The sequence below is a fragment of the Balaenoptera ricei genome, chromosome 15, assembly GCF_028023285.1.
Source record: "Balaenoptera ricei isolate mBalRic1 chromosome 15, mBalRic1.hap2, whole genome shotgun sequence".
Lineage (NCBI taxonomy): Eukaryota > Metazoa > Chordata > Mammalia > Artiodactyla > Balaenopteridae > Balaenoptera > Balaenoptera ricei.
The window spans coordinates 48,211,567-48,233,139 of record NC_082653.1 but is presented as its reverse complement, the minus strand read 5'-3'; the positions used below and the strand labels follow the sequence as shown (position 1 = coordinate 48,233,139).

Sequence of the window (21,573 nt, the reverse complement as noted above, 5' to 3'; positions counted from 1 at the left end):
AATGACCAAAGGAGAACTACTGTGTTTTTCAAATCTGAGGCTACAAGAACTCGTGGTAATGTCACCAAAATAAGCATTTATGGGTGTCTGATACTCAGCACTCAGGCAGCACTCAGAGATGGTAGGATCAGGTCATCACTGACAGATCCATCATCTTGTCCATGGCAGTAAGTAGTTAGAGCCAGGAAGCAATTATGGATTTGCAAATCCATAGCAGCTTGGGATGCAGACACTCAAGCGGTGTTTTGACAACCTTGAGAGCTTTCAGATGGTCTTTCAAGATTTCGGCAAGTTGACAGAGGATGTTGATCAATTCCACTAGGTGGCGCTGTGCCCGCTGACGCCTTAGAATCTGGGAAGATGTAGCTGCCTATCCACCGGGAGAAGGACCCAGAGGCAGCTGGCGGTCTCTACCTCCCCTCCCCCACCTCCACCCCAACCCCTCACTCTCCCCCCACCCCGTTTGTATCCTGAGAATCCTCCTCATCCTTTCCCACCTGGCTCCAGTTGCCTGACTAGCAGGTGGCAGTGGATAACTTTTTATTCCGTTTGGTTTTGTTGCTGGTGGAAAGCCATCTGAGTCTACCGGGAAAAGAGCAACATGGTCAGGCTTATTTCACAGGCCTTCCGTTAGGATGTAAATGTCCAGGGACAGCCGTGCAGAGGGTGGAGCAGAGAAATGTAGCTCACTGACTTTTTTTTTTTTTTTCTTTTGGCCTTTGTTGTTTTCCCAGCTGGCAAACTGGAAACAGTGAAATGGGCGTTCACCTGGCCCCTGAGCTTTGTCTTGTACTTCACTGTCCCCAACTGCAACAAGCCCCGCTGGGAGAAGTGGTTTATGGTGACCTTCGCTTCCTCCACACTGTGGATCGCAGCCTTCTCCTACATGATGGTGTGGATGGTGAGTCCAGGACCCCGTGCAGTGCCGGATCTCTTCAGAGAGAAATACTCTTAACCAGAGGGGAGTAGGGGCAGGGATTTCAGCCCAGTAACTGTATCAGTCAGCTGTCGCTGCAACACACTGTGTAACAACCAGCCCTAAATTCCGTGGTTTAGAATCACAAGACTTTATGCTCCTGCTCACATGTCGACAGGTAGACCAGAGAGTAACTGATCTTAGCGGGCACTGGCTAAGCAGTCGGCTTCCAGCTCCAGCATGGTTACCTTTGATTCAGGCAGCAGGTGGGGTTCATGTCTACTCCGTGTGTGTGCTCATTTTCTTTGGACCAGTGGCTACCTGGGGAATGTCTTCTCACGGTGGATCATTGGAATGCAGGAGGGCAAGGGCATACACAGGTGCCTCCCAGGCCCTTGGCTTGAGACTTCCACCCACCCTCCATCAGCCAAGCCCGACATCCATGGAGTGGGGGAAATATACTCCACCCGCTCTAGTGGGAAGACCAGCAGGGTCACAGGCATCCAGCGTGGAGGAAGGGTGGGAGGCATGGGGGGGCTGACAATCCCATCCATCATAGTCACTCCTCATCTCAGCTCAGTTTCTTCAACCAGAAAATGAAGTCATTGGACCAGGTGAATGCTCAAGGGTCCCTTCTGAAGCTGAAACAGTGATTCAAGGATTGGCATGGATTGAGGGACCATTGCTCAAAAGAGCCTCTGCCCCAAAGCTCTTCCAGGAAACCCAGCCACCCAGAGTGCACTTCCCATCTATGACTCTGGTTTCTAACTGAGGAGTGAACCTAATTCATTAGAATTGGAGTTGGGCAGAAATTAAAAGCCATGACAAAATTATGTGCATATAATCATGCTTGAGCATCAGGTAGAGATGCAGTATAAATTCTGGAGAATTAAACTCAAGAGCTAAAAAAAGGTTCTGAAAAGATTATTTTGGAGGTAATAACAAATGTGTAAACCTGACACAATTAACTCGTAATTATCCCGTGCCTTCAACATCACAGACAAACAGATAATTTTTTTTCAACCCAAGTCTTATAGCCAGGGGTTTCTCCTTCATCCTGTGTTCATTGACATTTTTATTTGACACATTCATTGGGTGCCAGGTTTGGGGAATAGCATTGGTGTCCCTGAACTCCAGGTGGCCCAGTGGTTTTCTCTGAAGTCCACTAACACGCAAAGTAGCCGACGGATCCTAGGTTCACCCTCCTTCTGTTTGCCTCCTTCCTCTTTGGGGGAGGTTCTGAGAAGCCCTGAGAAATGGCCAGGAGTAAGCGGGAAACCAGGAGAAACCCCTGAGACCTGGTCCAGCCACCTGGAGAACCACCTCCCCCAAACGCCAGCCTCAGCCGTAACCATGGTAACCACAGTAACACCGGGGGCGGGGGCAGCGGCCCCTTCCCAGGCCAAGCCCCATGGAGCCAAACCAATTCCTGCAGAGACCCCGCTGAGGGTGAGAAAGGAAAAACAAGGGTTAGCCAGGACGCTTGCAGCTCCATTTCACAAAAGGCTCCAGAACAGCCAGAAGAAACACTGTGTTTCTGCTCTCACTTTCCTCCCTGGAGAGGGGAAAGCAGAGAACCTGAGGCCACTCCAAATTCAGTTCAGCACTGTTTGAAAGGGACCAAGCCAGGCATCCCTACGGATTTAACTAACATCCCCCAAACCTTTGGACGGGGAGGGAGTGAGGCCAGGCTCCAGCGCAGGGGTCCCAGAGGAGCTGGGAGGAGTGGGCTACTTACCACAGCCCATTGACATTTCTTGTAATTTTACAGAAAGTGAGGGAGGGCGCGTGGCATCCCACAGTGACCTCGTCGGTTCAGCTCCTGCACGTTATCCTCTCCTGAAGCCAGCGGACCCTGGATGGGTCTCTTTCCACTTTCTCATTTTTGCCACTTGCCCCTCCTCACGCCTTCTCACCCACTGCTTTCCTCCCAGTTTGCCCATCTGGAAACTGGGGGCCAGAGTGGGCTCATTTAATGGGATGGAAGCACTGCCTCCCCGTCAGCTGTTCTTCCTCCAGCTAAACCCCTCCTGTGTAAGTAGAGGTGCTGCCAGTGCCCACGGGCGCAGCCTGAATGCCTGGGTGGGAATGTCCCCCCACCCCCGGGCCACTCCCCAGTGCGTGGGCCTTGGGCGATGCCTCCGTGTCCTCGTGTGAAGAATGGAGATAAGCACCTACTCCCTGGGGTTGTGGTGAGAATTAAATAAGTTAAAGCCCACGAACATCACTCAGCACTAACAAAAGTGCCTGAGTACTAGATAAACGTAAGCCACTGTGGAGCAGAGGATGACGTGGGCAGAGATGATGTCCCCAGGCTTCCAGCAAGAGAGGAAAGGAATCAGCCGCTTAGGGCTTTTCCTACAAGGCTGGATGGTGTAAGTCAGCCCCTTCCCAGATCCTGTAAAGTCTCATTGTGCAGCCAGCGTGGGACGTGGACGCTTGCGTTCCCAGCACAGCATGGCAGCCATCCGTTCTGGGTTTCCCAGGAACATCCTGAGTTCAGATACTGTCCCTATATTGCCTTTTCCCAGAAACCCTGTTTCTCCGCTCTCAGGCCGCCTGCCTCACCCAAAGGAACAAGTAAGAGAGGCCAGTCTTTGGTTGGAGAGCATGGGCTCCGTAACTGCACCCCGGTCCCCTGCCAGCAGCCCCGTCTGCGCCCTGAGATGTTCCTCGCCCTCTGTCTTGATACAGAGAGCAGACGTGACCCCCAGAGAGACCGCCCAGATTGCAGACTTCTCAGCTTTTTGCTGGGAGGGTCTGCGGGCAGGTGGGGCTGGTGCCAGCCCTCAGCTCTCCTCTTCCCGCCTCTCCCAGGTCACGATCATCGGGTACACACTGGGGATTCCTGACGTCATCATGGGGATCACCTTCCTGGCAGCCGGAACCAGCGTGCCCGACTGCATGGCCAGCCTCATTGTGGCCAGACAAGGTGGGACCCCGAATGGGGCGGGGCTGGGAAAGGAAGGCAGGACTTCCTACTTGGGGGGCGGGGGGAGGTCACAGGGCAATTACCGGGGCACCAAATCCCAGCAGGGAAGGAGCACTGGGTCACTTCAGTGCCATGCTGGTCAAAAGGCTTCCTGGCGTCAGAAAAACAAGGAAACAAGCCAGCAGATCCGCCCTCGAGGAAGGCAGAGACGCTTCCTAGGTCGCACCCACATCCTCTCTGGAGGTTGTATTACTTCTATTATTAAAAATAGTAATAAAGACAATGGTGGCTAACCTTTGCTGAGTGCCACAACTGAGCAGAGCAATTTAAGCACATGATCTTACTTAACAACTCTATGAGTTAGAGACAATCATATATGCATTTTATGGATGAGGAAACTGAGGCTTCAAGAGGACAGACCCCATAGCCTAAGGTCTACCCACTGCAGAACCCCTCAAAGTGCCAGCTGCCAGAGGTCACTCTTCAGTGTATGACAGACCCTTCCTCCCTCAAAACCAAGATCACAGTTTACCTGCCCCGCCCTAGGTGGATGCCGCCCAGGTGGCCGTGCACCTCCCAGCCCCCACTCTAATCTATGTGCCTGATTTGTGCGGGAGGAGATTGGTTTTCAGCAAACACAACCTGTGGCTCCCAGCCTTAGCACAGTGCCCTCCACTGGTCCTTGTGAAATTCTACTGGTTACATTATTTTCCTTAATGTTGCTCAGTTATTTAGAAGAAGAATTGGATACAGCGTAGAGCAGATGGGTGATGACACTGAACCATGGGTTCAGTGAACCGTGGGTCGGTGAACTCAGGAGCCCTTTATAGACTGCTGAGTTTATTCCTTTCTATAGGATGCTTCAGAATTTTTGGAACCATAGTTGGTTTTCAAATTACATTTAACTGATGATCATATCTGAAGTAAAGCTCAGCAGTTCAATAGAATGTATATTTCATTCTGTTCTATTGAAAAAATGCACACAAAAAAAGAAAATGCGTATTCAATAGACTATTTTACAATCCGTATCATCCTACAGTGATGGATGGCCTGGGAGAGACCCGGGCACATGGGTCTCTGGCTGTCAGACCAGGGGCTCGAGAGAGTCCTTGGGGGCCGGGGCACCCCCCAGGGACCACCTCCCTCACTCAGGTAATCTCTTGTCCTCGCAGGCATGGGGGACATGGCCGTGTCCAACTCCATCGGGAGCAATGTTTTTGACATCCTCATTGGCCTCGGGCTCCCCTGGGCCCTGCAGACCCTGGCTGTGGATTACGGATCCTATGTAAGTGGTTTTTCCGCTTTTCGTGGCCTCGGCCACTGTGACTGTGTCTCAGGGCAAAGGAGGTGTGGAAACACTCACATGGAGGGGAAAACAAATTCTCCTGGCCAGGTCCTCACGAGGTCAGGCTTATGTGGGAACTTCCAGGACTTGAGAGCAGAGCCGGTAGGCGGTTTCTGGGGAGGGCCAGATAGTAGATATTTTAGGCTTTGCCACCCGGACGGTCTCTGTCACAGTTGTCATCAGCTCTGTTGTGGTGGCCTGAGGCAGCCACGGATGATGGCAAGTGGATGAGCGTGGCTGTTTCAGTCCAACTTTATGTATAGAAACTGAAATGTGAATTTCATATAATTTTCACACGTCATGATACATTATGATTCTTTTGAATCTTTTCAACCAATGAAAAACGTAAAAACCCTTCTTAACTCATGGGCTGTGCAAAAACAGCTGGGGGGGCCAGGTTTGGCCCATGGGATTTGTTTGGCATGCAAAATATTTTTATTCATGAAGGAAGGGCACAAAATACCCAATGCTGTCTCTGCCAGGGACCTGGCAACAGTCAGACCCCACAGTGATGGCCCCCGCGCTCCTTCTCAAGGCTAAGCCGACTGTGACTCCAGGTGGATTTGCAGGTGGGGGACACGGGCGGTCCAGGTAGATTTCAGGGCTCTTTCCCAGCTTCCCAAAGTGTCCCTCCTCTGCTCATGGGCACTTCTCTCCCAGACACTGTCCAAAGGTGGAGGGAGAAACTGCAATTAGAGATTTCTCTCTGTATCTGGAAGAAAACAGTATTATTTATGCCTCTGAAGTTTTCACACCCAACCCAGTGTCGGGTGCTTCTCTAAATGTGTTACTGAGCATTGCTTCAGTCTATCTGTGTAATGTGTTGTCAGTAAGTGTATTTTCTGAAGAAAATATGGTGGCTCATTTTATCAGATGATGGTTGTCTCCGAGTTGCTTCACTCATGGTTATTTCAGGTAGGGAAGGTGTGTCCAGTGATGAAATTGAAATCCATGCAGAAAGGCCACACGTTTTTTGTTCATTTGAAGCTACCTGTTGGCAGAGAGGTTTCACCAGAGGGTAAAGATAAGCACAAGAAGTTGGAAGGAAGTAGAACGTGTCCTAAGGAGCCGAGATCTCTTCTCTGCTGTCTATGAAATTGCGGGATGACGTGGTGAGAGAGGACGCATTACATTACCTGGGGGGTCTGGGAAGGCTCCTTACAAGAGGTGATTGTGAGTTGAAGTCTGAATAACTAGAGAGAGACAGCCATGGGAGAATTGGGGCAGGGCAGAGCAAAAAGCATTGCAGGCAGAAGGAACAACCCGTGCAAAGGCCCTGAGGCAACAGTGCACTTGGCCTGTTGGAGAGAAGGAAGGGGTTCAGGGTAAGTGGAGCAGAGTGAGCCTGGGGGCTCGTGGCCTGAGATGCACTTGTGGGACAGGCAGGCCCAGATCACGTGGGTGCTCGTTTGACAGTTAATAAAAAATGACAACATTCAAACTGACGAAGTATATGGATTTACAAAATGATGTTTTTGATGACTTTTATGAGAGATTCTGCAGCATGAGTTTTTTTTTTTAACTGTGTGGGTTTTTTAAAAATTATTTATTTATTTACTTATTTTTGGCTGTGTTGGGTCTTTGTTTCTGTGCGAGGGCTTTCTCCAGTTGCGGCGAGCGGGGGCCCCTCCTCATCGCAGTGCGTGGGCCTCTCACTGTCGCGGCCTCTCTTGTTGCGGAGCACAAGCTCCAGATGCGCAGGCTCAGTAGTTGTGGCTCACGGGCCCAGCTGCTCCGCGGCATGTGGGATCTTCCCAGACCAGGGCTCGAACCCGTGTCCCCTGAATTGGCAGGCAGATTCTCAACCACTGCGCCACCAGGGAAGCCCTTAACTGTTTTTTTTTGGTTTTTTTTTTAAACTTTGGGTTTATTTATTTATTTATTTATTTATGGCTGTGATGGGTCTTCGTTTCTGTGCGAGGGCTTTCTCTAGTTGCGGCAAGCGGGGGCCACTCTTCATCGCGGTGCGCGGGCCTCTCATCATCGCGGCCTCTCTTGTTGTGGAGCACAGGCTCCAGATGCACAGGCTCAGTAACTGTGGCTCACGGGCCTAGCCGCTTCGCGGCATGTGGGATCCTCCCAGACCAGGGCTCAAACCCATGTCCCCTGCATTGGCAGGCAGACTCTCAACCACTGCGCCACCAGGGAAGCCCCTTAACTGTGTTTTAATTGATCTTTCTTTAATTACCAGAGAGACTGAGTATTCTTTTTTAAATGTATTGGCCTTTCGGGTTCTTCTTTAGGATAATTATCTCTTTATGCCTTTTACCCAATTTTCCATTAGCGGTTAATGGTTTTTTTGTGGGTGAGTTGATTTTTTTTTCATCTTTTTCCCTTAATAATTTTTTAAAAATTTATTTTATTGAAGTATAGTTGATTTACAATGTTCTATTAGTTTCTAGTGTACAGCAAAGTGATTTGGTTGTACATATATATACGTTCTTTTTCATGTTCTTTTCCATCATGGTTTATCACAGGATATTGAATATAGTTACCTGTGCTATACATTAGGACCTTGTTGTTTATCGTCCTATATATAATAGTTTGTATCTGCTAATCCCAAACTCCCACTCAATCCCAACCCCATTCTCCCTCCCCCTTGGCAACCACAAGTCTGTCCTCTATGTCTGTGAGTCTGTTTCTGTTTCATAGATATCTTCATTTGTGTCATATTTTAGATTCCACGTATAAATGATATCATATGGTATTTGTCTTTCTCTGTCTGACTTACTTCGCTTAGTATGATGGTCTCTAGGTCCATCCATGTTGCTGCAAATGGCATCATTTCATTCTTTTTAATGGCTGAGTAATATTTCATTGTATGTATGTACCACATCTTCTCATCCATTCATCTGTCGATGGACAGATGTCCATTGGGTTACTTTCATGTCTTGTCTATTGTAAATAGTGCTGCATGAACATAGGGGTGCATGTATCTTTTTGAATTAGAGTTTTGTCTGGGTATATGCCCAGGAGTGAGTTTTAATCCTGGGCCCTAAGCCCAGGAAGAAGGACCACTTAGCCTAGGCTGACTGTAAGGTAAACAGATGCCCACCAGAGGCCAGCCCTTCAATGATCCCCCATCAGTGCTCCCGAAACACCATGCCCCCCTGACCACCTGCTGTCTCGGATATTGCACAGAGCTGAGCTAGCACCCTGCAGACGCACAGCCCCTGAAGATGCCCTGCGCTTCCCCTGCTGGAGTCTTTCCTCCTGCAGACCCTGACTCAGATGCACACATTCCCCGTCACTCTTCCCATTTGAAATGATGTTCCTCCCTCCAGGTCTGTCGCAAAGCCCACTTCATTCAGGACTCCTGCCTGGACCCCACCACCCCCCACCGCCGCCAAATGGGATCTCTCTCCACAGCCTTTATTTCTACCTCAGTCACGGCTCATCCTAAATCTGTGAACTTGCTTCATCTTATCACATGTTAAGTGGCATGTAAGAGAGACACTGAAGAAATGTCATCCAGGTTGGCCCCTGAAGGAGCATCATCCATTGGGTGGTCACAGGATTCCAGATAATCTTCCCAAGATTCCTAAGAGTGCCATTGTTGTCAGTCAGAATCTGATGAATGGACTCACATCAACCAAATTCACAAGAGTTTGATGTATATGCTAGAATGCCAGCAGACGGTACTAACACACCCAAGTGCCAGATAGAAAGCATACTTATTCCCTATGACTTGCACTCTGTTTTCCTGGAGAAAGATCTTATGGGGGAGGTATCTGGGGAGCCCCATGACCACCTTCAAGTTCACTGACTCACCAGGAGTACTCATGGGACTCAACAGCAGGTCATAGTCGCAGCTAAGGTTTATTAGAGCAAAGGGTTTAGAGTAAAAGCCACAGGCAAATAAGATGCATCAGGAGATGTCCAGAGAGGTCAGGTGCAGGCTTCCAAGTCCTGCCTCACTACAGGGCCCCGTGCAGGAGATGGAGTCTGAGGCTCTCTGGAGGTCTGGTCAGGTAGACACACTCCTGCAACATGCACAGCCGTGATCACAGAACTCAGAATCCCAGCACAGACACCAGGTACACATCATAAAGCTTGCCGAACACCCTGCCAAGCTGGTCCAGTATGCCCCATCGCTTCCAGTGTACACACCAACATCGTCAGTCAGTGACATAAAGAACGTTCCAAGGGCCACATTCTCATCGGCCTGAGAGTTCTAGGCTCCGCTGGAGGCAAGCAGGATTGAATAACCAGACCTGCTGCACTGATACCTTCCCCACGGAAGGTCAAGTTAGAATTTTATTTCTCAGAATAAGCATTGCTACTACTCTATTACAAATAACCACAAAATCTCTCTGGGGTAGCCCAACAAAGGTTTATTTCTTGCTCAAAATCCGCTGCAGATGTTTCTATCCTGGTAGCTCCCGTGGACGCTTCAAGCAGAAGCTCAGGGATTGAGGCTTATTCCATCAGGTGGTTCTACCATCTTGGAGTCCTTCTCCAGCGGCTACTCAGAAAGCCAAGAGGGCAAGGGCACGGAGGATGGCGCAGATCGGTTCTGGATGAGGCCTGGAAGTGGTCCATGTCCTGGCTGCCCCGACTCACTGTCCAGATAAGTCATAGGTTCCCGTCGAGCTATAAGGGAGCTCCAGGTCATTAGTTGAGCTGTGTACCCAGGAAGGAGTGGAGACACGGATGAGTCCTGCGGTCCGGGGTGTCCGGTTGAGAGTGGAGTCCAAACAGGAGGGATTTGCTGGATAACCTTCTACTGGGGCTGCTGAGCTGCTGCCATCCGAGCGTCCACCCATATCGTAGGGCCTGTCTCTCTGCCGCCCCGAGCTGCCCCCTCCACTCCAGCTATGCCGAGCGCACTGACTAACCCTGCTTCTGAGCTCCCTTCCCTGGGTCCCGTGTGGACCACCTCCCTTCTGGTTAACACATCTTTTCTGTACTTAATCTGAGAACAGTATTTTCCACTGTGTTTACACTCTCATTAAAGCCTCGCTGCTTCCTTTCAATACACGTCACCTTGATTCTGTTTCGCCATTCCTAAAATAACCTCTCGGGTTTTTCCTACAGTCCACGAATTTGAACTTTACTTTTTTCTTCGTTTTCTCTGATTATAAAAATAGCTCATGGTCTTCATAGAAAATTAGAGGAACTTTAATTAGAGAAATTCTAATCAGAGAAAACTCTAGAGCAGTACCTGCCCAACAGGACTTTCTGCAGTGATGAAAATGTTCTAGCCGTACTGTGGGATATAGTAGCCACTAGCCCCGGGAGACATTTAAGCACTTGAAGTGTGGCTGGAACAAGTGAAGGTCTGAATTTTTTAATTTTTATTTTATTTTAATGAATTTAAATTTGTATAGCTACATGACTTGTGGCTGCCCCATGAGACGCTGCAGCTTTAGAGGATGAAATAAAAACCATATAGTGCAACCCAGAGATATCAACTGTTAACATTTCTGCATAGTCTTCTCTTCCTAGGCTGGTTGACATAGCTGATGTCACGCTACACAATTTTGCACATTGCTTTTTAAAATACTTCTTCTTACACAGAGCAAACATATTTTCCTTAAAAATCTCATTAAAGACATCATTATTAGGCAGTTTGATATCCTCGTTATGCCAAAATTTACTTAATCAGCCTGCTGCGGTTGGACACGGATGCTGCTTCAAGGTTTTCACTGTTATAACTAATGATGCCACAGACATCTCAGCACATCAATCTTATAGAGTTTAAAGAGCTACAGAAATTAACCACAAAACTGTATTTACATTTGAGACTATCTCTTTTGATTATTTTCCCAGAGTTGGAATTGCTATAGAGAAGACGAACGTTTTGGAGCTCTTTACACATGCCTCGTTATTTTTCAAAACGACAATATTCATTTCATTTTATTTTATCCTAATCTCATTCCTGCAATTTAGGGGCAGCTTCATGGCACCCGCATATTCTTTTCTTTTTTTTTTAACACAGCCTTCCCCTTCACGTTGTCACCACGGGAAGCTCGGTGAGGATGAGTATCCTCAGAGCACACAGGATGGGGCTCGTACATACTTAAGCCACGAAAAAGGTGTTGAATGTCATGGAAGCCTTGAGTGAATCGTCCGCTGCACTTGCACTAGCCTCACCAACAGCTGCCTTTCATGACTTAGAGAGAAGCTTCAGGTCCAAGCTGAGACCTGGGGACAGGGGAAGGTGCCCCTCCAAACCAATATTTTTTTTAAAAAATTGGTTCAGGGACTTCCCTGGTGGTGCAGTGGTTAAGAATCTGCCTGCCAATGCAGGGAACACAGGTTGGAACCCTGGTCCGGGAAGATCCCACATGCCACGGAGCAACTAAGCCCGTGCGCGACAACTACAGAGCCTGTGCTCTGGAGCCTGCGAGACACAACTACTGAGCCCTTGCGCCACAACTACTGAAGCCCGTGTGCCTAGAGCCCGTGCTCTGGAACAAGAGAAGCCACCGCAATGAGAAGCCCGCGCACCGCAACGAAGGGTAGCCCCCAATCTCCACAGCTAGAGAAAGCCTGCGCACAGCAATGAAGACCCAATGCAGCCAAAAATAAATAAATAAATAAAATAAAAATTTTAAAAATAAATAAATAAATGCCATTTAAAAAAAGGAAGTTGGTTCAACATTTATTTTTGAGGCGAGACGATGCTGCCTGAGCAAAGGATAGAGAAAGGTTCTGTCGTTCAGCCTTCCCCGTTATCACCCAGCTCAGCGCAGGCCTCAAGCCTGTGTATCCCGCTCCAAGCAAGAGCCCTGCTGTGAGCACACCCTGACTTCCCTAGGACGTACTACAGGTGACCCTGTGTCGTTACATGGTCATGCTCGGTCTTGGATGTCTCCTTCCTCTCTCCAAGGCCTCTGCCTCTTCTAAATGCAGTGTACTGTCTGTCATTTCATTTCCTGATCCATCTTTATCGGCACCCCAGACTCCGCCTGGCTTCTGTGTCCCTGAACCCAGCTCGGAGTGCTGGGTATGGATCCATTGAGTTCAGCAACAATCCACCTGGTTGATTCCTGTTTGTTTCACCTTCCCACTTTCCTCTTGTCAAAGCTGTGAAGAAGTAAACTTCAGCCCTACATGAATTTCAACTACTTTTTGTTTTCTCTAGTGGCTAAAAAGCATGCAGCAAAACGATGAGAAGAAACTGTGCTCTAAATAACCTGGAAAATCGGTCCATGAATAATAGACTTTTACCACCTTGAGTCTCTCCAGGGAGGGATGAACAGGCAGGAGCAGGGGACGCAAATCCTTCCAAGGTCCCTAAGATCCACTATGTTTATTTTTTCTTTACTGGGATTACAGGGTACAGTCACGGAAGGTGAAATCAAAAACATTGAAAAACAAAACTCAGAGCTCATCCTGGAGGTAAACCAACCCCTCTTACCAGCTGTGAAATCTTCCTGATTGAACATGAACTCCCAACTCCACGAGGCACTTTGTCTGCTGTAAATCATGCCCTCTTTTCGTCTCCTGACATTCTCCCAACACTCTTTAGAGAACAGAAAATTAAACATAATTCTCATATCAGTAACACCCACAGCCATGAAAACACACCCTTTTCAGGTTCCAAACTCTAGTGATAGGGTGATATCATGAACACAAAAATTCAGGCCCTATTAGATGTCTGGCCCAAATTCATGTTTTCCATCTGTGGATGACATAACTGGGTCATCAGTCAGTCTGGTCATTCTTCTGGAATTGTACAAGGAGCACATCAAATTCTGTGGTTGAAGATTGCCTTTGTTTTTGAAGTTGAGTGGGAAATGCAGGAGAAGAAGCAGGCCGCTTCTGGTTTATGAGCGGCCGTGGCACACAGGAGAGTGCTCTTGGGGGAAAACGTTTGGTTGAAAAGACCAGAGAAAGAAGCATTTATCCAAATGCTTCTGTTTCTGTAACCAGTGCCAGAGAGATCTTCATTTTATTCCAGGGATACCAGCGTCCAATGTAGGCCTCTCTTTTGAAAGTAGAAATTCAATAATCTATAAACAGTTCATGAGCCCCAGGGAAACCAAGGGAGATTTCATTTTGCATATGGTGTGAGGTAGGGATCCAACTTCACTCTTTTGCATGTGGATATATAGTTGTTTCAGCATCATTTGTTGAAACGGAGATTACATTTTGAACTTTTAAAATTCTCTGGGGGAAAAAAACTAGTTAATTTATTTTTTAGTACTATTCAAAACTTAGTAACTGTTAGGAAGCCCACGATTATACTGCAGTTAAAGCAGTGTATTCTAGAATCCATGTTTAATAAATAGTGATAATCTTCACTGCCAGGAAAAGTTTTCATCCTGAAGCAGAACTAAAATGTAAATGGGCAAGAAGCAGGTAGAGGCAGCCAGGTGAGCTGAATCAGGGGAGGGGCAGAGTAATCAAACCACCCTCAGATCCAAATGGCATTCTTTAAAATGCTACTTTTTACTTATTTTTCTGAGATTGTTTCATCTCTTTGATTGAGAGGGCATTCAAGGAGGGAGGAAATCTCTATGAGCAGACCCCCCGAGTCCTGCCCACATGTCTGACTCCTCTCATCCCCCCAGGCACTGCCCCCAAGTACAGCCCATGCTGAGCATCACATAAGCTCTTCCCCGCGTCCCTGTTGGCCCCCTCTCTTCCCTACTTTGTCTGACAGTTACTTACCCAGATCGGTTCCCTGTGGCTGGAGCCTGAGTGTAACACCTTGTCCACTTCGCGTTTGCCATCCACACGGCAGGACTTTTTACTTGTTTAAATAGAGAATACATTTTATTTCCTCAATTGCAGAGGCGAGCAATCCTCGTACATCAGTAGCTCCTGAGAGTGTTGCAATATTTCAGTCCAGTTAAATAATGTATATTCATGGTGGTCATTCTCAGTCATCCAGACAAAATTAAGGATGAAATATTTTCATCAAAAGCATTCAGGGTGCTGGCGTGTAGAAAGGTAGGCTTTAATTTTCTGGGAAACTTTACTTGTGAAGGCTACCTCTTTGTCTAATAATGGTAGACCAAAACAGTGGCCCAATTTGGCCCAACCAAGCTATGTCTTTTGGTTTTCCTGGAAGTTAGGGATCGAAGAAAATTGTCGCCTGGAACCAGACCACCTCACAGAGCGGGGAAGGGCCACCTGCAAGGACTCCCCTTGTCTCTCTCTCCAGTTCATCCTTCGGGTATCAGCTTGGATGTCCACTGTGATCTCCCAAACCTGAGTCAGATGTCGCTGGTGTGTTTTTCATCAGCAGGTACCATCAAGGCTGACTTTGCCCCTTTGTCTGAGCCTCCTGCAGAGGAGTGATCTCCCCGAGGGCAGAAACTGTGCCCGTCTTACTCATTTATTGTTTCCTCTCTGCCTGGCACAGTGCCTGGTACTTAGAATGTGCTCAAGAAATAGCTGTTGGATGGATGGATGGATGGATCCTAACTTTCCCATCCGCACCACCTCACTTGGGGAGGAAGACACTTGAGCAGAGCAGAAGGGAGGGACAGGCTGACCTGAGAACAGTGCAGGGGACAAACAGAGCAGCACTGAGAATAGCTTAACATTCATCGAGTCCCTACTATGTGCCAGCAACTCCAGGGAGGCCATGCACACATGGGCTCATCTAATTCTGACAACACCTAAGTAAGACAAGCATCATTTCCGCAACCGGTGCGTATCGTGCATGTACCATGTGCCGGGAACTTGGTGAGGAGCTGGGAATACCGAGTGAACAAGGCAGGCCAGCCCCTCCCCCTTAGACCGTGTGTCGGGTCGAGGGAGACGGACTCATGAGGGACAAACACGGGGGCACTGACTTCAGAGGAGAAGCCCGTGAAGATGGTGAGGTGGGCGTGTGACAGTGCGGGGCGCCCGTCACTCTGGACCCGCTGCCCAGGGCGGTGGGCTCTGTGCTGAGCAGTGAGTGGCCAAAAAGAGTGGGGGGATTTGAGGGGCAGGGGGCGCCTTGTAGAAAGAGGGTACCCCGGGCAGCTGTGTCTGAAAACAGAAGGAAGGCCAGGGCGCGGGGCAAGGCGGGCCGGGGTCAGGGATTCACTGTAAGTGCGGTGCTGTTCTAGGCCCGCTTCTGCAGGTCAGGCACCCAGGGCCTCAGAGCTTAAATCCCACAGCCAGAAAGAGGCAGAGAGAGGGCAGTGAGGTTTCTTCTCTTCGCACTGGGCCAGGGAGAACTGTGGCCAGAGCAAATCGTGGCACAGAGGCCGCCGTTCCCGGCTGGCGCCCAGGTGCGTGAGGGGTCGTCGCTGGGGCCCCTGAGTTTGAGTCTTTGCTGGGAGAGAGGACAGGGTCTGCTTATTAAGGCTTCGGTGAGCGCTTCAACTTCATGTAAAGAGAGAAGGAGCCGGGAGGGAAGAGAACTCCTGACGCCCAGATTTCACAGGTGTTGGTGCAGCTCAAATCGCCACTGCCTAAGGCTGCAGTAAGTGGTGAGTCTACAGCAGTTTCTCTCTGAGTGTTGGAGGAACTGCTCTGGATCCTTCCATGAAGATGATCCATTTGTCCAGGCCCCGGGTCCCTTCGCCGCTTTCATCAGGCCCTCGGGGGCCAGCCCCCGTGCCCAGGCACGCTGTAGGGGCACCAATGTGTAACTTCATGCCGAGATGCAGAAGTTGCTTGGAAAGATAGTTCCAGGTTCATGGAAAAGCGCATTTAGAGGCTTATTGGCCATGAGCAATTTGGTCTCCCCTCAGGTCCGCCTCCAGCTTTTCCCGGGAGAGGGTGTCATTTCCGAAAGGACACTTAAGGGCCTCCATCTATTAGCATTTCAGTAACCACATGACATCTTTCTGTAGCTCTGACATCGGCACCCAGCAGCCTGTGTGGGTTTAATGGCCTCCTCGCCCTAGCAAGCGACCTGCTACAATTCTGAAGCAATTTTCCCATCTTGCCTAGATGGATTTCCAGGTCACAATTTTTGGATAATTACCACGGAGACAGCTGTTTTGTGCAAGGATTAGGTTCAGGCATCTGACAGCGAGGAACCAAGGCAGTTTTACAGATTTTGGCATTTCTTAGTACTTGTGTCTTGCTCAGAAGCCAGCTAGCTGCCTAAGTGCCCCCAATAAAAACTATTTCTAAAAGTCAGTTTGGAAAATGAGTACTTCTTGTCCCATTTTGGTGACAAATGTCTGTTCCGCCTGCTCCAACCGAACGAAGAAAGTCACCAGGCAGGCTCCGCGTAGCCAGGGCAAATCTGATTTCTGAGCTGGGGCTTAGAAATGTAAATTAAATCTAAGAAGCAGTGAACGGAGGCAGCAGAGGGTGTCTGTCTTTTTCTGCTTCCAAGCAAGAGCCCACCTGATCCCAGAATCCACAGAGGTAAAAAGAAGTGATCAGAAATGTTCTCCTCCTCCTTCTGCTCAGACATGAACTGACTGCTTTCTGTGTGCTAAGCTGGTCGCCATCGCTGGGGACACCTCAGTGAGCTGGACAGACACCGTCCCGTGCTCCTGGAGCCCCAGCCTCTGGGAGGAGATGACCACACAGGCAATTCCGAACCCAAGTGTGATACGTGCTCTCCTGAGAGCTGGTCATGCGGGAGTCGTGGCAGCATGTGGTTGTGTGTGGCAGAGATCAGGGCACCTGGAATGCATGTGAGGAAGTGACACTTATTCTGAGAATCTGAGATTATCAGATAAAGGTAGAGAGGTAAAGGTGAGAGGCTTTTTCTAAACAGAAGGAACAGCTAGTAAAAGACCAAGATACTAGAAAGTTCTGTGCACGGAAGGACCCGAGGACAGCTCCTCTGCCTGGGGGCAGAGGGTGGGGGTGGGAGGCGGGGAGGTAGAGGGATGAGTGGCAGGAATGAACTAGAGCCCAGAGAGGCCACGTGGGCAAGAACGCTGAGAGCCGTGGTCATGCAGACAAGGAAGGGGGTGGTGTGATTGTCCTACTAGGAAGAAGATTCCAGCTACTGCTTGGGGAAAGGGTTGGAGCCAGACAAGACAGAGGCCCAAGACCAGTTATGAAGCATTTGTAGGAAAGAGAAAATATGTGACCTGGGGAAGACAAGCCTGGGTAGGGGTGGAGGGGAGCATATCTAAGAGGCAGTGCCCAGGGTTCCATTTAGGACAGATTAGGTTTGATGTGTCTGAGGGTCGTCCTGGTGGAGATGTCAGGTAGGCAGTGGGATAAAGGCGTCTGAAGTTCAGAGGCAAGGTCTCCGTTTGGCAGTCGAGAGCATTAATGTGGGTTTTCAAGCATAAAGCTCATACAGGAAATAAGTGTAAATAGAGAAGAGAGCCCGGAACCATATCCTGATGTCAGGTAGGAAAAAACCCTCCAGTGAAGGAGGCTGAGGAGTGGTCAGCCAGAAAGGGGGAGGACTGGGAGAAAGTGGGGCCCGAGAATGTTTCCAGAAGGAGGGAGTGGCCACATGGAGGAAGGCTTTTCCCAAGGTCCTTCTTCCAAGGCCGGCTGTCTGCCAGCCATCACCTCCTCCAGGAAGCTGCCCCAGCCACGTCCACTGCCTCTGCAGTCACGTGGGCGGTCCCCTCCCCTCTGCCTCTGAGAGCAGAACTGTGTCCGACTCAGCCAGCGCGCCCATAACCCACCAGTCGGTTCTCGATGCTTCTGCATCTTCCTTCTCGCCATTTTAGCGAGCGTTCCTAAATCAGGCTCCTGGTACCTGGATGCTGCTCCAGTTGCCGGACCAGTGTTTCCTTTTACTGAACACGCTGCCCCAGCCCCCAGGGGAAGAAGAGACCTACAGAGCTCTTCCCCACCCCACCCTTGGTTGGCACCTTGCACTTGACCTTGGCAGGAGTATTGACACCATGGACACCAGCAAAATGCAGAAAGCGCTGCCAGGGCCCGTCTAAATACAAGCTGTTCCCACAGACCTGGAGGGGTAACTGGGGATTGTTGGGCGACATGGCAATGAACGGTTCTTCTTGAGGCTGTTCTAACAAGACCCTGGGGGCTACCATGACACCACCCAATCCCCTGAAGGTGAATCTTGCCCTTTAGATTTCAGGTGCTGGTTCAGGAAAATGAGATGATACCTGGGGGAAGACAGGGTCTTTACCGGCCCCCCAGGAAAGGGCTGACCTGAAGCAGATTCAGTCCCACTGTCTATCAAAGTTTAGATCCCCCAGAGACCACTGCATCGTGAGACAAGGATGGGGTGAGGCATTTATTTGGGAGGGAGGGAGGAGGAAAGCCCGGTAGGGAGAGGAGAGGTGTGACGGGAGGGCAGGCAGCAGCAGCAGCCGGAGGGACACTGGTGGGGCGGGTGGGCAGTCCTGGGAGGAGCCCTCAGGCACAGATGCCGGTACTGGCTCTGGGGAGTCAGCTGGCTCCACCAAAGTGGCAAGAGGATGGGGGCAGCACAGGACCTGGATGGGGCCCCAGGCCTCTGCTGCACGGGCATCTGTGGTTCTTGCTGTGCCTTCAGGACTCTTCCAGAAAGGATGGGCGGCAAAGGCCTAGATGCCACCTTGGAGAGTTCTTAGCAGGTGAAGAGAACTCTGGCTTTTTCCCTGTGCCCTGCGAGGTGCAGGGAAGAGTCTAGAATTTACAGGCTGAAGCCCGACTCTGAGTGCAGGCTTGACCCCTTACCAGCTTCGTGGCCGTGTGTGATATTGTGATTTATGATAAGAAATATACATTTTACTCTTCGTTTCTAGCACAGGGCTCCTAAAACCCTCAGAATTTCCTGAGGAGAGCTACAAAAGTGTCTTTTTTTCTGTTAATGAGGTGACTTTAGGTCAGCACCTAAGGATGGGGACTGCTTGGCAGGAGAACCAACCCTGTGATTTGAGGGTTGGAACTTTTAGTCACAACCCCCTGAACTCTGGGGCGAAGAGAGGGGCTGGAGGTGCAATCAGTCACCAGTAGCCGTTGATTTAATCAGTTGTGCCTCTATAATGAGGCCTCCGTAAATGCCCAAAAAGGACGGGGTTCAGGGAGCTTCTGGGTTGGTGAACACATGAAGATTCAGGGAGAGTCCCCCCACCCCGAGAGGGCATGGAAGCCCCCAGCCCTTTCCCCACACCTTGCCCTGTGCCTCTCTTCCATCTGAGTTATATCCTTTTATAATAAACCGGTGATCTGGTAAGGTAAAGGTTTTCTCCCAGTTCTGTGAGCCCTCTAGCAAACTAGTAGAACCCAAGAAGAAGGTTCTGTGAGCCCTCTAGCAAACTAGTAGAACCCAAGAAGAAGGTTCCTTCTTGGAACCTCCATGGGAACCTCTAATCTATAACCCAGTCGTCAAAAGGACAGGTGACAACCTGGACTTACAGCTGGCATCTCAAGTAGGGGGAGGCGGGTACAGCCTTGCAGGGCTGAGCCCTAACCTGTGGGAGCTGCTGCAACTTCCAGGTAGGTAGTGGCAGGTTAAAGTGCAGGCCATTCAGCTGGTGTCGCAGAATTGCTTGGATGTGTCGGGGAAACCCACACCCGCACGCTGGTGAGCAGAATCTTACCTTGGTTAAGAGCTTCACTGCCCTGAGCCTCAGCTGTCTCACCTTTACAGGGAGAACAAGCCACCTCGAGGAGTAGCCACTAGAATTCAGTGCAATCCTGTGTTTGTGTGCGTGCTCTGGAACGGAAGGGACTTGGGCACCAGCTGCCTTTAATGTGCTGCTTTTCTGTCGGCTTGTTCACTTTCTGACGTCATTTAATTGTTCAAGGAGAGAGATCCCCGCCCTGTGATGTTATACAACGTAAAGTCACGGCTGGACACATCCATTTGGAACCAAAACCCAAGCAAGTGTTCAAACTACCCAAGTCAGAAAATGCAAAGGACACACCACATGTGTTCCAAGTTATAAACCAAATTAGAGAAAATCCAGGGGCTTCTTGTTTTTCTGAAAAGAATTTGCTGGTTGGGTGGAGCTGACCTCAAAACATACAGAGATTTTAAACTGTAATGTGGGGAGAGTTGGAGTCTTTGAGGCTGGGGGTTTAGGTCCTCAAACAAACGGTGTAGGATTCAGGGAGCTGTTTTATGAGCCACGTGCACACAGGAAACTAGGGGTGTCATGGTCTCTGGGTGCGTCCCTACTAAAAACCACACATCCACGGAGCCTAAATTCCTGTTGACTTGGGAACAAGCCAGCCTCCTGTTTCCTCTCCAACAACTGCCAAGAGGGAATTGGGGAATGAAAATTCGTAGTTTTGAAGGCAAGAAATAAAAACAACGTTAAATGTCAGAGCTGAGCAATCCGAGTGTGTTGCCTGCTCTCAGAAGGGCATTGCCATGGGGACTCCCTGCCTTTGCACTTCCTGGGCCTCTCATCTCTGAGGCAGGAGCAGGGAGACGACAGTTTAGGTCCACTCTGTGCAGCTGGAGCTCCAAGTCTTTTCCAGAGGTTAGCATCTTAGCTAACCCTAAGATTGTCTGGCTTAGCAAGCCCCCAAGAAACTAGTTGTTCGGAAGGGTTAAGATTTGCTGCCCGCAGGGAAACTTACTGGGGTAACGAAAATGTTTTATATTCTCGTTGAGGTGTGGGTTACCTGGGTACATGCATTTGTCAAAACTCATCCAGCAGCCCACTTGAGATCTGTGCATTTTATCATATGCAAGTTTGCCTCCACTGGGGGGAAAAGGGTAATTTTGGTGCCCTCTGACTTTCTTGCTTAAAAAGATCAGGCTTAAAGCCAACCTTCACTGTGGTCAATCTCCCCACCCAGCTCTCCAGTCATGCCCCTTGCCATCCAGCCTCACTGCCTTACACATAACACACACACACACACACACACACACACACACACTCTCCCTCTCTCTCTCTCTCTCTCGCGCGGCATCACCAGCAGATGCTCACTTAAACATACAGTGTGTGGAGTTAGGGGGGCAGTTAGGTGCTGTGTGGAATGACAAAAAGCTCAAGACCCAGGCATCTGCCCTTAGAGCACTGGCACTAGCTGGGGAGGTAAGAAGCCAGCCCCCCCGGGGAAAGTTAGGATGAGATCAGCGTCAGCTGGGGGATAAAGCCAGCAGGGGCCCAGTGAACTTGGAAGAGGCAAAGGACCTAGGGAGGGATGGGCAGAGTAGAAGTGGGAAGGAGGTGAGGGCCCCATCTGACTCAACTGCATGTTCCCAAAGAGGATGGGCGTGGGGGGAGGCGGTGAATTGCTCCAGTTTGGTAAGGGCCACCAGTGCCTGATGGCAGAGAGGGGCTGCCAGCATGTGAGCTGGTGCCTTTGAGGTCCCGGAGGAGTCCCGAGCTGTCTTCATTCTCTTCATTCTCCTGTCTCCACTGTCGGCCTCTTTTCATTTTGCTTGTGTTATAAAATCAATACACACTAATAGCCCCAAACTAGAAGCAGCCCACCAAGAGGAGAATAATTAAACAATCCATCATATATGTACGCTGTTATAAAAGAACTGAGCATATTTGAAAGTTGCTGAGAGAGTAGATCTTAAAAGTCCTCATCACAGGAAAGAAAAATGTTTGTAATTATGTATGGGGACTGACTGTG

The 21,573-nt window shown here is 49.6% G+C and overlaps 1 protein-coding gene across 3 annotated transcripts in view; it reads left to right on the top strand.

The window, feature by feature from the left end:
• SLC24A3 (solute carrier family 24 member 3) overlaps positions 1–21,573 on the top strand; it is a 470,509-nt gene that overhangs the window by 441,543 nt on the left and 7,393 nt on the right. The window contains exons 13-16 of one of the 3 annotated variants that reach the window (XM_059896030.1): positions 735–901; positions 3,734–3,848; positions 5,021–5,133; positions 11,135–11,783. In XM_059896030.1, the coding sequence (XP_059752013.1) occupies positions 735–901; positions 3,734–3,848; positions 5,021–5,133; positions 11,135–11,260 (521 nt within the window). In that variant the 3' untranslated portion in view covers positions 11,261–11,783. Of the gene's footprint in view, positions 1–734; positions 902–3,733; positions 3,849–5,020; positions 5,134–10,965; positions 11,114–11,134; positions 11,784–21,573 lie in introns of those variants that run through there. The other 2 variants (XM_059896031.1, XM_059896029.1) reach the window with 2 other exon arrangements.